General features: G+C 39.0%; 1 protein-coding gene and 1 long non-coding RNA gene across 2 annotated transcripts in view; one reads left to right on the forward strand and one right to left on the reverse strand.

The window, feature by feature from the left end:
• Window positions 1–1,308: 1,308 nt before the first annotated feature.
• Window positions 1,309–8,606, reverse strand: LOC115593833 (hepatitis A virus cellular receptor 1 homolog). Its single transcript, XM_030437516.1, has 6 exons — window positions 8,573–8,606; window positions 7,116–7,466; window positions 3,182–3,253; window positions 2,987–3,057; window positions 2,438–2,519; window positions 1,309–1,654 (listed from the first exon to the last, which is right to left on the reverse strand). Exons 1-6 carry the CDS (start codon window positions 8,604–8,606, stop codon window positions 1,572–1,574), a joined length of 693 nt encoding a protein of 230 aa, XP_030293376.1. The 3' UTR covers window positions 1,309–1,571.
• A 5,226-nt stretch (window positions 8,607–13,832) lies between these two features.
• Window positions 13,833–15,643, forward strand: part of LOC115594208 (uncharacterized) — a 2,712-nt gene continuing 901 nt past the window's right edge. Inside the window, exons 1-2 of the long non-coding RNA XR_003986439.1 lie at window positions 13,833–13,847; window positions 14,061–15,643. The exon at window positions 14,061–15,643 is cut by the window's right edge and continues 323 nt beyond it. This is a non-coding gene — a long non-coding RNA (uncharacterized LOC115594208). The remainder of the gene's footprint in view (window positions 13,848–14,060) is intronic.

A 15,643-nucleotide genomic window follows, 5' to 3' on the forward strand; every position in this document is an offset into this window, starting at 1 on the left:
CTTTTTTTCTTTTTCGGAACAAGATGAATAGGTTCGTTTTGATGGCATGCTGTGAATGACCGGTACCAGCGGCAGTTGTACAGTTATGATGACACCTGACAGTAGTAAATGCTTTCTTTTTGTTTCCTCTGTGTTGTTATTCCTAAAACCTTTCCTCATTCCCCCCTTTTGTCAGACCAAACATATCCATGTCAACTGACTGTCTTTGCTCAGAGTAAATCTCATCTGATTCCTTACAGACTTTCTGTCATCACATCCCCAATTTTTTTAATCATTCCTTAATTAATTTAAAGTAGGAAGATGTTTTACATAAGTTAAGTACAACATGTATTACCTGTACAATGTAAGCAGAGTCCCCGATATACGTATTATTTCAAGATGGTGCCCACCACAGACATTTTTGCTTGCCCCACTCTTAAATGCCCTGTTTATCTTTGTATTTTTATCAACTTGGTTTTTATAACCTTCTATGACTACAATGCCATTATTCTTGTTTTTTTGTTGTTGTTTTTTACACTTTATACCACATGTTTTATTGTTAGCAGTTTATTGTAAAAGAGCATTTAGAGTGGAAGTCAAATGAACAATTTAATTGTACAGGAAAACATGTTTTAATTTGGCTTGAAAATAGTAAGTATAAGTTTAAATTATTATTCCTAGCTTCAACAATAAACTGCACATAATATTTGTTATGTGCATTTTATTGTTGTGACTGACACATCTGGTGCTGTTTTGTTTTATGTAGCTTATTTTCTGTAACCTGGACTAACTTGCATTCATGTGAGCAGTATTTGATTCCAGGACAAATTTAGCTATGGAGATATAAAGTATATCGGTATGTATTTGTATTCATGTATTTAAAGTATCAGCAGTAAAAGTACTTCTCAGCCTCAAGTAGTAAAAGTATTGGTTGTAAATGTCTCAGTCTGTGAGTGATCACTGATGTGACATTAATAATAATAGTGATGCATCCATGTTTTACTGTTATACCTGTTCCAGGTGAAGCTAGTTTAGACTATTTTATATTTAGTTAGCTACTTTCAGTCCAGTGCATCTCTGTTGGGCCCCTCCAGAGGGTCACCACATGAATCTGATGAGGCATCAGATGATTAATGGGAGAGGAAAGAAGAAAAAATAAGTTGATATGCAAATTTGTTTCAAATTTCTCTCTCATCTTCCATTTTTTGTGAATATGTGAGACATTCCGTGGAGAAAAGTACCTTTGGTGAAACTGATATTGACTCAAAGTCTTAAAACAACTTTATTAAATTTTATATGGAAAATTTTGATCTGTAACTAAAGCTGTCAACTAAATGTACTGGAGTGAAAAGTACATTTACATTTTAGTTGTAGTGGAGTAGAAGCAGAAAGAAGCAAAACAATGGAAATATTCATGTACAGTACTTGAGTAAATGTACCTGGTTACATTCCAACAGTGAAAAAAGCACATTGATGATTTTCCAGCATTGAATAATGTTCTTACAGCTGTGATGAGGGTCTGTACGGTGGCCCAGCTGGACTAAAAGGGAAGAGAAAACTCAAACAGAAAAGATGTTTCACAGCAGCAAACTCTACACAGAGCTATGCACCTCCTCTGCCTCTGATTGGTCCAACCTCCTGTCAGTCTCTGGTCTCTGATTGGTCCTCCAAAATACTACAGACATAAAATGAAATAAAACACCTGTTATTACTTCAGTATCAAAGGGACTCATAACTGAAGCCAGAAGTATGTTAAAGTGAAACTCTCGCCAAAAAGCAACCGAGGCTTTATTTGGGATTGAATATGAGTCAAACCTTCGTGTAAAAGCATAATTACAACGAAAGAGGCACTTCTAAGATTTACCGTAGTTTCGGTTTTGGGCACGTTAATTTGGAACGGGAGTTCATGGGGCAGGACACTTGAGGAGCGGTTCACCATCACTCTCCTGCCTGTCAGGTCGCACTCGGGGATCGACACTTTCTGTCTGCCTTGACAGCGACGCGCAGGAGCTGCAGCTGCTAATGTAAGTAGTTCAAAAACCTTCTTTTTCATAAACTCTGTGAACACAAACAATGTTCTCAATGCTCGTGTTCATGAGTAGAGACCCTAGTGATGCTACGAGCAAAGTTTCATGTTGTGTCGAGCCTTCTTAGTGTTCTAAAAATAGCGATTTTGATGCTAGCATGTCTTGCCCCATGCACTCCCGTTCAAAATTAACGTGCACAAAACCGAAACTATGGTGAATCTTAAAAGTGCCTCTTTCATCATAATTATGCTTTTACACGAAGGTTTGACTCATATTCAATCCCAAATAAAGCCTCGGTTGCTTTTTGGCGAGAGTTTCACTTTAAAGCTGGACGTCCGTCTAAACAAACATCAGCTGTTTAAAGCCTGCAGGTTAATACACTGTACAGTGTGTGTGTGTGTGTGTGTGTGTGTGTGTGTGTGTGTACTGACTGTAAGCAGCTGTCAGCAGCAGTATGATGATGAAGGAGGCTGTCACTGTGGTGATTCCTATGAAGCTCTGCAGACTGTTGACCTGCCATACAAATAGGACTTAAATACAAGTATTAAAGTATTTGGTATCAAATGCACTTGCAGAGTTTTTACAGAGTAGCAACATAAATACATTTCAGAATGTGCAAATTTGGCTCCGATGCAGCATAATATCTGCCAAGTAACTAGTAACTAAAGTTATCAAATAAAAGTAGCCGTAGTACAATATTTGTCTCCAGATTGTAGTGGAGAGGAAATTTAAAGCAGCAGAATTAAGTTCAGTGTTACACTGCATCACTCCTAACCTCATCAAAAACAGACAGGAAGTTAACTAACACACGATAATGTGTACCGCAGCTTTAAACAAAAATCAACAACTAGCAGATATATATTATTCATATTTTGGGGTATTTGTTTTTGTAAAAATGAGTTTAGAAATGAAGCACGTAAAGTAAAGTCACATTCTGTCCTTTTTACTCTTCACACAGGAGATATAAGTCTCTATCTCACCTCGACACTGATGCTGATACTGGTGGTGGTGGTGGTGGAATTTAGGAGGGTCTCCTTGGAAATCGTGTGACCTGCAGGATGAGGAAATGCAGATGGTTTTCGTACCGCTGTGTCAGCAGCATGATATCATGATGAAGGAAAAAGGTTCTGAAACAGGTCTGATCAGTGAAACAACCAGTTACTTTGTGTTTGTACCTGCTGTATAACCGGCTGTCGTCCGCTCTGTAGACGTCTTGGTGTTTAAAGTTGATGTGGTCGTCTTTGGGGCTGAAAGAAATCACGACTGTCACATTAATCTGACTCTGTGACCTCAGAGAGCCTCAGTGTGTTTCAGATGAAGACTGTCAGATCAACTAAAACCATCTTTTCAACTGCACTAAACTTGTGTTAAAACTTCTCTCATCTTACTTTGCGACCCAGTCTCACATGAAAATGTATAACAGCTACATTAGTCCACAGGACAAAATGTAATAGTCTCACAGTAATGCCTCTTATATTGTGAGAAGTCTACTACTTTTTTTGGCCTGTTCTTTTTTATTGCCTGCATCCACGTGACCGTCAGGTGACCGCCAACTCTCTGGCTGCGAGAAAAAAAAACATGGCAGCCATTTCTTTTATTTCCAGTGAAAAATGCAATATCATAAGATAGGTTTTACATTAAAATGTGTTTTGATTACATTTTTATCGAGAAAAATGCAGTTTATTTTCATAATCCTCGCTCAGTGAATGTATGTGTTCTTTAATTTGTTAGTTTTTATGAAGGTTATTTCCGGTTTAACCAGAAAATAGTGGGCCTGTTACGTGAGAGATCGTTACTGTGGTGGTTGCTATGGATTCTGCTATGGCGGAAACCACGGCCTGCACATTGTTTGTGTGGTGGGGTAGACTCCCCTTAGCAGTGCTGATGAACACAGCCTTGGCCCAAATCTTCCCACAACAAACTGTCTAAAGCAGCACAGCGAGCAGGGGCGTCGGTTGCACCCGTGGGGAATGTGTGGGGTGTTTAAACACCCACATTTTTTCTGCCGTTTATCCGCAGTTTTGCACAAACGCCTCACTACAGTCGCTCAGTTTCTCCGGCCGCTCTGTGTCTGCGCTCGCTGCAGCTGCCTTCTCTCTCCTCCCTCTCCTGTTGCTGCTTCAAACATGACACCGGCATTGGGACTGACCGGCTGATGATTGGCTGTTCTGCCTTAAGTCCCGCCTCTCTTTCTGTGTTAGAGTTATTGTTCAGCTCGTGCTGATGATGCGGGAGCAAACGTAAAATACCAAATAATAGCCGGGTGTTTATTTGTTTCAGTCACTGAACAGACCCGGCGTTTATTTGGGACAGGCGTTTAATTCCCTCCTCACACAAATCCGGGATGAAAATGTCACAAACTTCGCCAGCTTCTCTGTGAATTCTCTGGCATCCTTCTGGGCACAACACGTGAAAAAGGCGAAGAAGAAAAACGTGCAGTGTCAGTGGTCACGTCTTCTTCCTTGATGTTTTTTAAAAATAAATTAGACTCGGCATTTATTTGGAACCGGCGGTTATTTACCAAAATATACACCTGCACCTGCGTTTAAAGAGGACCACATGATGTGTTTATAATGTTTTTATGTGTTTACAGCTGCTAATGTATGTAACGCTGATACTGTGATGATACATGACAGTTAAATATTGAATCTGTCTATAATAACCACATCCTGACATGTAACTGTGATTTTTGATAATCTAAGTACTAATAATAACAATCATGACAAAAAATTAACAAAGACTGCAGATCAAGATAAGAAGCTGCAACTGGCAGTGAGCAGCTCTCTTTTCTGTCAGCAGTGAAGTGACATAGTCCATGACAGAACATTATAAAATATGATAATGTATAAAATAACATTTAATGGTAAAAAAAAAAGTACAGTTGTAGTAGGCTTCTATTATAAATATGCAGCATATATATAGTTTATCATCATCATTATTATTATTATTATTATTATTATTTTTCTGCATATTCTTGACTTTGAATGGGAGCTGCTGTAAAGCATTTCTGTTTCTTATTCATATATTATGCATTCAGTTGTCCATATTTTAAGTTAAATTAAATGAATCAAGACAGATGTCACATTTATGTGTCAGGATGTGGTTATTATAGACACAGATTCAATATTTAAGTGTCATTTATCATCACTGTAACAGCATTACATACCAGCCCCCCCAAAAAATTGTTTTAAAAAAAACTCCACCTCCACATCCATCCCCCACACTTTTGAAAAGCTTGTTACACCTCTGGCAGCGAGCGCAGACTAGAGCGGCCAGAGAAACTGAGCGACTGTAGTGAGGTGTTGGTGCAAAACTGCGGATAAACGGCAGAAAAAGTGTTGAACCCTCTCACTGGGAAAGTGTGGGTCCCCCACAGGTGCGACGCCCCTGCTGGCTCCAGAGTCCAATCTTTATGCTCTCTAGCAAATTGAAGCCTTTTTTTCCGATTAGCCTCACTGATTAGTGGTTTTCTAAAGGCTACACAGCTGTTCGGTCCCAATCCCTTGAGTTCCCTTCACATTGTGCGTCTGGAAATGCTCTACTTTCACTATTAACCATAACCCTGAGTTTTACTGTTGATTTTCTATGATTTGATTTAACGACCATATTTTGTCCTCGAGGACGATGGTTCCCCACTATCCTTCCAGTTTTTAATAATGTGTTGGACAGTTCTTAACCCAATTTTAGTAGTTTCTGCAGCTTCCTCAGATATTTTCTCTGCTTGATGCATGCCGATGATTTAACCCTTCTCAAACAGACTGACGTCTTTACCACGACCACAGGATGTGTCTTTCCACATGGTTGTTTAAGAAATGAGAAGCTTCTCGTTGCATCAGTTGGGGTTAAATAACTTGCTGCCAGCTGAAATTTAATTACCCATGCAATAATTATCCAATAGGAGGCTCTTACCTATTGCTTAGTTAAAGCCAGGTGGCGAGTATTTTTTGGGCCAGGCAGTATATAATATGTTAAACATGCACCCAGGTCAAGGTCAAAAGGTCAATTTTTCAAAGCAGGAAACATGAAGAGCCGTCATACTGACATGTTGGTCAACAATATATTTGGTTCAGCTCTAAGGCAAAATTTGATTTCCTCATATCATGGACTAAAGCCATCAGAAGTTAAGTTTCAGAGAGGACTTTCATTATATGAAATTTATTTTATTTTATTTTTTTGTGGAAATAGTGACTAAAATAATTTACTTTAAGCTACTGGCAGAGGAACATAAACTGCATATTTCTTGATGAAAATGTCATCAAAACACATTTTACTGACTACCTATCTTGGAATATTGCATTTTTCACTGGAAATAAAAGGAATGGCTGCCATGTGTTTTGTTTTCGCGGCAGGAAAGTTGACAGACACGCAATGTGGAAGCATGCAATAGAAAATAGGCCAAAAAAATAATCTCACAATTTAAGATCCAGTGTTAAGTTACACTGGGCAAAAGTTTGATCTTTTCCTAAACCTTACCAAGAAGTATTTGTGATAATACCTAACCAAACAGGACAATTTCACCACGTTAATAAACTATAATATGTTAACTGTTTGTCAGCAAGCTTTATTAAAAAAATTCTGACCAGTAGTATATTTATTATTGCCTACTTGACTGTGGAGCCCTTCACGTACAAAACTGACACTAGAGGGGAATTTGAACAGCAGTTTTAAGGCCACTGACAGGCTGCAGTATTTACCGTACTGCAATTTGAATCACATCACTGGATATTCTTAATAACACATGCGGATGTTTCCAGCCTTTTCTGTGGCGACTGAAAGCAGCTATTTGTGAACCACATGATTGAATAAGGGATATATGCAGATTCGTGAAAATGTTCTAAAACGTCAATAAACTAATTTAATTTGCAAAATGAATACATGCTGTTTTTATTCAGACCTGAGTGATGAAAAAAGATAACATTTTGGGCCTCAGTGCATCAATGTTGGACCTCTGCACTTTTGGACATTTGAACCAATGATGCTTCAATCTGCTTCCTGTTTTAGATTTCACTGAAGAAACTCTAACAGTCTGATAATAAAAACAATTGTTTTGCAAACTTCAGGAACAACTTCCTGCACAACGTCGACACTATTTAAACAATACTTTCTCACCTGTCTTAATGATCAAATCAAAGTGATGTTTGTCATCATTGAACCATCCAGGGATGTCCACCCTACATCCGTACAGTCCAGCATCTGATTCTGTGATGTTCAGTATCGTCAGAGAAACATCTCCTTTATCCAGTCGCCCCAGTAACTGATACCTACTGGAAGCTCTGGTTCCTTCTATAACTTTACGACCATCTGTGGAGATGAGCTGGTTGTTGCAGCCACTGGATGGTAAGACTCCTCGACCCCAGCAGATTCTCAGTGCTCCGTAGTACTTGAAGTCATATGTACATGACAGAGTAACATTCTGACCAGCGTGACCAACAACGCTCCTGCTGCCGCCACATTCACTGACTGTAGAGACAGAAAAGACAAGTAAATAAACTTCAGTTTCTGTCAGCATCTAAAATCTGCTTGTTACTGAAAATATCTGTCAGATTCATGTATCACCTGTTTCAAATAGTTTTGTTACTGTTTTACTTTTTCTAAATCATTTTTTTTTATCTGTTTTACTGACAAACGACTTACTGTGCCGAGTTTACAAGTTGCAAATGCTTTGATACATTCATGCAAATGATTATGTACAATTCTCTGCTGTTTCCTGCATTATCAATTGCTTACGTCATGTTGATCAGAATGTATTATAATGGGTCTCTGTTGAAGAGTCTCACTCCCAACAACATTTAGGCATTAGTTCATTCCATAAGTCTTTACATGCAAAATGGTTGAACAAGTTGTCATAATATGTCAAGCATATACATTTCCATTAGACCTTTTTTTCTAAATCTGTCCTGAATTGGTAAATTGCTCCCAGGTGAATCTGCAGCACTGCGTGTACAGTTTTCTCTAAGGAGATTGTCCTATGTTCACATTTCTACTTTTGGTTTTTGTGGTTTTCTTTGTGCTATGCAGTGCCGTCTTTTCCTTTCTGTATCACAACTACATGGCCTGTCAACAAATAACAGTACAAACAGTAAAAGTGTAAACGTGAATCTTGTCTGGTCTCTTGCAATCAATCTCCCACATACACTAATTGTACCTTACAATTTACAATAATTGTCATCAGAACTTTAGCCATAGTTTACATCAGAACACCCCTCCCGAGTGCAGTGTTATATTGACAACATGACTAAGCAATTTCCCTGTCTTATCTGCACACATAGACACAAGGACTTGTCATTCTGCTTGCACTGACATGTTCATGTTCATAAGGATTTTGAGCAAGGGACTGGCTTTTGCAGGTAAGAGAGAAATGCACATTTACAGAAAAACTGTAACTAGAGTGAAGACACAACACAACCAGAGGCGTCAGATGGAATAACTAGCGCAAGAAGTTTGTTTAAAGATGAAAACCTCTGCAGAATGGGAGAAAGACTATTTTCCTGTTTGTATCACTTTTAGACGAGGAAACGATATGAAAGAAGTCAGTGATAATTCGAAATCAGTAAAGATCCGAGTACCTGTGAGGAGAGCGAGAAGCAGAACAATCTTCATGATGAAGCGAGTCACACTGACACACTGACATCACAAACACTGCAGTTAACCACACAGCTGCATTGCACACTATAAAGAATGATCCACAAACTAAAAACAGCGAACAGAAAATACATTATGAATTAATCATGTAGTGGCCATTTGTAAGAAATTCTTAATCAAACTTCAAAGTAAAAATCGAAGAGTCACTGCTGCACCATGGACTTGAAATGTACGCAGGCAAAAGAAGTTCAATGTCCATTCAACATTGCTTTGGTTTTCTCCAACAAATTACTTTCAACAGTAAGTGAGAAATTGGTATCAATCAATTCAGACCTTTTAGTAAAAGTCTTTGAGATAAATAATAGTCAATCAACTAATTTGACTAATAGTCAAATTAGAATTTTCATATTTTCTATATCGTATACTTTTTTATCTCATAATTCCCTGGCAGGATTTAAATATTGTGGTGACCTAAATAATGGTCATAGTGCATTACATAGAGTTGATGGGTGAGAGGAGCTGTTGTCAATGATGGACGGCACCTCTCACCACCTGCACCACACTGTGAAGACTTGAGCAGCTCTTTCAGCAGCAGACTCTAACACCCACTGTGTACGAAGGAGCAAAACCACAGATCATCATCCCCACAGCCATCACACTGTTTAACTCAAGCACTACCTGAACAATCAATCTACACTCACTGTTTGTTTTTTGTAAATATCATATAATTTTTCTCTTTATTTTCTATTTAACTTCATGCATATTTATCTGACTCTTTTCCCTGTACATGTTGCATCTTGAGCTGTTGTAACAAGTGTATTTCCCTGTTGTGGGATAAATAAAGTCAATCAAATCTGATCTACTGATGTTTTTGTTAAGAACAGGACTATCACAAATGGACCACATTTTAGATATGAAGGATCTCAGGGGGGAGGCGATCTCATCAGTTACTTAACCAGGCTCCTCACACCATTTGACAAAATTACCTGGTCAGCAATTTTGCACCTGCAGCTGAACGTGGCGAAGACGAAAGAGATGATGGTGGACTTCAGGAGGAACATGCCCCCGCCATCTCCAGTCTGCATCAGTGGGAAAGACTTCAACATTGTGTGCTCTTACGAGTACCTGGGTGTGGTGCTGGACGATAAAATGGAGTGGACCGCAAACACGGAGGCAGTCTACAAGAAGGGCCTGAGCCGGCTTTAACTCCAGAGGAGGCTCAGGTCCTTTAATGTCTGCAACCGGATGCTCAAGATGTTTTATCAGTCTGTTGTCGCAAGCACCATTTTCTTCGCTGTGGTGTCCTGGGGTGCGGGCATCAAAGCAAAAGACGCAAACAGACTAAACAAACTCATAAAAAAGGCAGGGTCTGTTGTTGGCTCTCAGCTTGTCACCCTGGAGGAGGTGGTGGAGCACAGGATGCTGGCAAAACTGCTGGTGATCATGGACAATGTCTCCCATCCCCTCCATGAAACCCTGGACAAGCTTAAGAGCAGCTTCAGCAACAGAATCATTCAACCTCGCTGCCTTAAAGAACGGCAAAGGAAATCATTCCTATCTGGCACCATCAGACTCTACAACGCTTCACAGCAACGCTCAGGAAATACACTCACATAATTTAAGTGACTTATTACTTAAATCTTACCACTGTAATTAAAAATGAACCTTTCTCTCTTTATCTTGCACCTTCATATCTACGTAGTTTCATTTTGCTCAGTATTTAATATTTAATATTATTTAATATTTATCTGGAACTGCTAAGCATCTTATTGTATATTGTATATTGTATATAGTGTTTTAAACTGCGATACTGTACTCTTTTTGAATTTTGTATTTTCTAGGGGAATGTACCACTGCTACGATGACCTAATTTCCCCTCGGGGATAAATAAAGTTATCTATCTATCTAATGACTTCAGAGCCTCTCACAGTCTCCACTGCGTCAGTGTTAACACAATGATCAGAAGAACTTGTGCATTCAACACATGACTTCCTGCTTGCTGCATTTGGTTTTGGCTGCTTTCTTGAACTCTGAGTTTCAATTCCTCAAAGGCTGACGGCTGAGTGCCACACTGCAAAAAATATCTGCAGCTTGTTGTCCTATTCGCTGAAAGAATATATACGAATTTTTATCTGTGACTTTTAAAAGTATAATAGCCAACCACCAACAAATGGGTGTGTGTGAAAACAGCTGCTGAAAAACTCTAATCCTGCAATACTGAGTTTATCCACAACACTGGAGTCAATGGACAAGTGGCGCTGTCAAGCTGAAACATATAAAACATTAACTATGCATTTTCTTTTATTCAATTTCAAAGGAATATAAACGATACAAATGACCACTAGAACTAACTACAGTTCAGACTTTACAACGGTACAGCAGGATTTTAAGAAGGAATAAACGTTGTAGTCAGTAACTATTTTTTGTTATGTTTGCTAAATTATGATCCGACAGTAGATTCAGATACAGGTCAGCTGTCTGTGGCTCCACACAGTGGCTGTAATTTGATTTGCAAGAATCCACTGCTCCGGCTTAATACAACCAATCAGAGCCAAGGGGCGTGTCTGAGAAGTGTCAAGCACTCTCGTGCATACGCTGCTGGCAGCGCCCCTCCCTCATGCACATGTACTCGGCAGTGCTCCTCCCTCATGCAGGTGCAGTGTCTGCTCTTACCTGCTCAGATACATTCAAGCTCAAACTGAAAACAATAGCGGAGAACAGACAACAACAACAGAGCAGAAGAATAGCCCACCATTGCCCACGTCAAAGAGAAGAAATAAGAAGACTTAAGAAGAAAGGTAGTGTAAAAACAAAGTATTGGACCGAGCCAGAGAGAAAACAAGGATAAATATTGGAGCGTCACATCAGAGGTGGAGGAGCGGCAGGGCCTGTACAGAGTTTTCTGCTGGAAAGGCAGGACCCTTGCTTGATAAATGTTTCATCTATGTTTTAACCACAAGGTTATGGTGGTGGTGATTACAGTAATACTCACAAAAGCTCATATGGCCGTATGATGTTGCAGTCAAGCTACGTAGCTTGTTGCTAAATCTAGCTTGTTAGCTTGTATGCTAACTCCAGTGTTTAGCTTTGTGTTAATGGCTACTGGTTAGCAAAAGTGTCTTTAAATGAGCGGGCAGTTATAATAACGTTAGCTTGTGTTCAGTAGCTCTGAAGTGGTTTAATTGGTTTAGAGAAATAACGTTACCCGTGCTTCAGAGAAAAAATGTTGCGCCAGTTGATGATTAGCTGGCAACTTCGTTTACAGCAATGTGAGGAATATTGTTTGTTGCTTGGGATATATACAGTGATCGCATGAGGCACTCATCATTGTAATTTAGTTTTATTGATCAGAAATTGAACAATCATGGCTGATGATGTTGTTGTTATTTTGAATGTGACATCTTGTTTATCTGACTTCCTCTATTACCATGGTTACAACCCTGCTGTGCACAGCAGGCTCCTCTGTGGGAGGGGCTTAGAAGGCAGCAGAGTGGAAGAAGGACTGACCAGGGAGCTGCATTCAAATCTTCAGGCTAAGTCCACTTTTGTCTCAAAACAACAGACTTCAGCTTTAATTGTTTTCAATAGCAATGAAAATAAAACACTAGTTTCTCTCATTAGACCGCTGTTAAAATGTGTTGAAAATGCAACAGTCTCAGCAAGTTATAAATAACAGAAATTCAGTCCATGATTTAAACTTTTTTTCCAAGGTTTGGCTTGGGGATACAAACTTTAATGGCTAATCCTGTTGTAAGATGTTTAAAATTAAGCATACTGCACGTGTGTCTCTTCAAATTAAAAAGTAAAATGAATTTAAATGTAAAATCATGGACTTCCTGTAGATAAATGATATGAATTCCAGGTAAAAAGGAAACCATATTTGATCAAATCACAACAATTAAAAGCACCATTGAGTTGCAGAACAGTGACACTCTGCGGTCAATGAGTCCATCTGGTGGCCAGAGGGCAGAACCACTGAGTTAGTTGCGTCTTTCTTTACCACATTTATTAGAATATTTATTGTGACAATATAATTGGAACAAATGTACCTACATTCCTACAGTTTAGTTGTGTTTTTTTCAGTATTACTTTTGTTTTATTCAAAATGATCATAATAACACAAATTAATGTAAATTTAAAGTATAGCATACTATATATGATATGATATGTTACTTCTGCCCACAGAATAAAGGTTAAGACCAGATCATCTATTAGGCACAAGTAGTCCACTTTGTAATACCTGTGAAATATTCCTTCAGTATCACAAAGTGTTCATCAGTCATGTATCTTTGTTTGTAACTCTAACAAGTACAATGTGTTGAAAACTGCTTAAAAGTGACAACTTTGAAATCGGGTGCATATTTTAAAGGGGCACTGTACTGTATACTGCAAAGTTTAATATAAAAACAGATTATGAAGTTCTGCATTAGTGCAACATAACTCAATTATATAGTATGAATATTTGCTTAGGATCTATTTTGCTTGGTAACCTGAGGAGTTTTGTTTTTGCATGAATAATTCTGAAATATTTTGGAGCCGCGGACCTGAAAGCAGCACGGCCGCCTTCAGCAACACCGGACCTGAGGTCATCCATGGGACAGGATCGCCTCACTGGTCTTGCTATAGTCTTCATCAATTATGAGATTGGTAAGCAGCTCTCATATGATGGCATAATTGATGACTTTGCCTCTACAAAAGCCCGGAAGCAGAAGTTTTGAGGAGCGGTTCAGGGTAGATCAGATTAAAACATGAGACTGTGATGATACAGATAATGATCACAGAGTGGTGCGATCATGTTATATAGTTCTATATGGTTCCTTTAAAACTACAACATAAGTATTCTTTTTATTGTTGGTTTGTTTTCATTGTTGAACTTTTAAAATATATGCTAGTTTATTGTGTTGTGTGGCTTGTGTTACGTGTGAAAGGTTCTTTACTACCTCAACAGTATTATTCATGTTAGTTTTTAGTTTTTATTGTTTGCATATTAATATGGATGCTGGCTCATTGTGTCTTTTATTCTAAGTAATAGCCTAAATCTATTTTCTGTCCAACTTTAATTATTTATCTATTTATTATAGTTTTGGGTTTGTGTGTTTTAAATTGTATATCATATATGTAACAGTGTATAAGAGGTTCAGATTTAATTCGAGCTAAATGGAACTACGCCATCTGCTGTCGCAATTTGTCACTGCACTTTAGTTACGTCGCAAAGGATTGTGGGTGGTCGTCAGACCCGGGAAAAGATCGACTGTAAAGGTAATGTTGTCTGAATCTCTGAATGAAATGAATGAAAACTGTCTTATTAGCCGAGTGGGAGTTGGGCTGGCTGTGTGTCCTTGTATATTGTATGACCTGGATTAATTTCGCCATGTTTTTGTAAGCTACCTCTGTATATTTTTTATGTTTTATCGCCAGTAAAAACTCCGCGCTAATGCTAATGCTAACGCTAGCTCGTTGCTATCCTTTCAGACTGAGCTCGTGCTGTCCTGTCAACGGAAAGAACCGTTACTGATCCATTTTCCGATCACCCAGGTACGATACAGGCTACTCTCACATAGTGCAGTGGTAATTAGTGACATGCAGATGAGCTGAATTGTTTTGTTGCTGCTTTGTTGTGTTATATGAGGTTACTTCATACTCACAGTTATAAAGTATATGTAAAATGGGTAACGTACACCCACGGTAATCCGGACACTTGACCTTTTGCCGCAAATTCTATAAATAAATACTTCCGGGCAATGGGCACTATCTGTGTCACCCTTGACCCTTCCTCTTTCGACTCCGACCACTCCCTTCCTTCAAGAGTCAGTCATTTCGGAGAAATTCACGTGAGTTTCCAGCGGGGAGGGTTTAACGGCCGGACGCTTCGTGGTGGGAGGAGCAGACGGCCGGTTTTAAAACATGATAACCCGCCAGCAAAATGACAGAAACGTTTCTAAAGTACTTAGGAGTTACTTCTTGCAAATATTTTTACTTTGTGAAGGGATACACCCACACTTTGTCCGATGTGAATCTGAGCGCAAAAGGCTCATTAGTGCACCAACACTGAAGCAACACTTTACTCTTAAAATAGCTGTTTTAACGTTATTTCAACACATTTGTGTTTCTGGTTAGGGACATCACACATTTGTATTAACTAAGTCATAACGTTAACTTAATTAATATGTTAATAACAATACACATTTTGGCAATATTTGGCATGAAAGTCAACATTATTGTCCATGGCTCAAACTTGTTATAAAAGTTGTTAAAATGTTAACTTAATATAAATAAAGGGATTCTTAAGTTAAAGGAAATAATTTTATTAACAAATCATGAACATGTTAAACTAAAATGAACATAATAATGATAAAATAAGTAGAAGAAGAACATAATAAACATGTTGCTCTCCGGTCCAGCCCCTCTTCGCTCTGGTGCGTCCTGGCCTCTCTCTCCCCTGCTGTCAAAAGGCAAAATCCATAAATATCAGATTTAACAACTTAAGTTACAGAAATGCTTACAAATTCTAAATGTATATTCTTAACTCAACTGTTAGGCAAGAATGTCAGGGAAAAAGACATATACCAGGGAGACACTTCAGGCAGCAGTGGCAGAAGTAAAGCAAGGTTCAAGTGTAAGGAAAGTGTCAGCAAAATATAATATACCTCGCTCAACCCTGCTGATCACAAGCTGGGGAGGTTTGAGTGTGGTCCCCATCCCAACAGGGCTGTTAATCCGGAGGAGGAAGAAGCCCTGGTGTGTGGATGGCGGATCATGGCTTTCCCCTGACGAGGGCCATTATCAAGAGCCTCGCCCTGGAGATTATTAAAGACAGCGGCCGGAAGACTCTCATCAACATAGAGAGGGGCCTCAGTGACAACTGGTGGTCCCGCTTTAAAGCCCGCTACCCAGAGCTGACCACCCGGACACCGGACTCCCTTGATCGGGCCAGGGTCCTTGCTGCCACACCTGAGGCAATAGAGAGGTTTTTTTAGCCTTTTCAAGAATATCCTGGACAAGTACAGTCTCCATGATAAACCTCACCTCATCTGGAACTGTGATGAGACTGGCTT

Source organism: Sparus aurata, chromosome 13, assembly GCF_900880675.1.
Source record: "Sparus aurata chromosome 13, fSpaAur1.1, whole genome shotgun sequence".
NCBI classification, from domain to species: domain Eukaryota; kingdom Metazoa; phylum Chordata; class Actinopteri; order Spariformes; family Sparidae; genus Sparus; species Sparus aurata.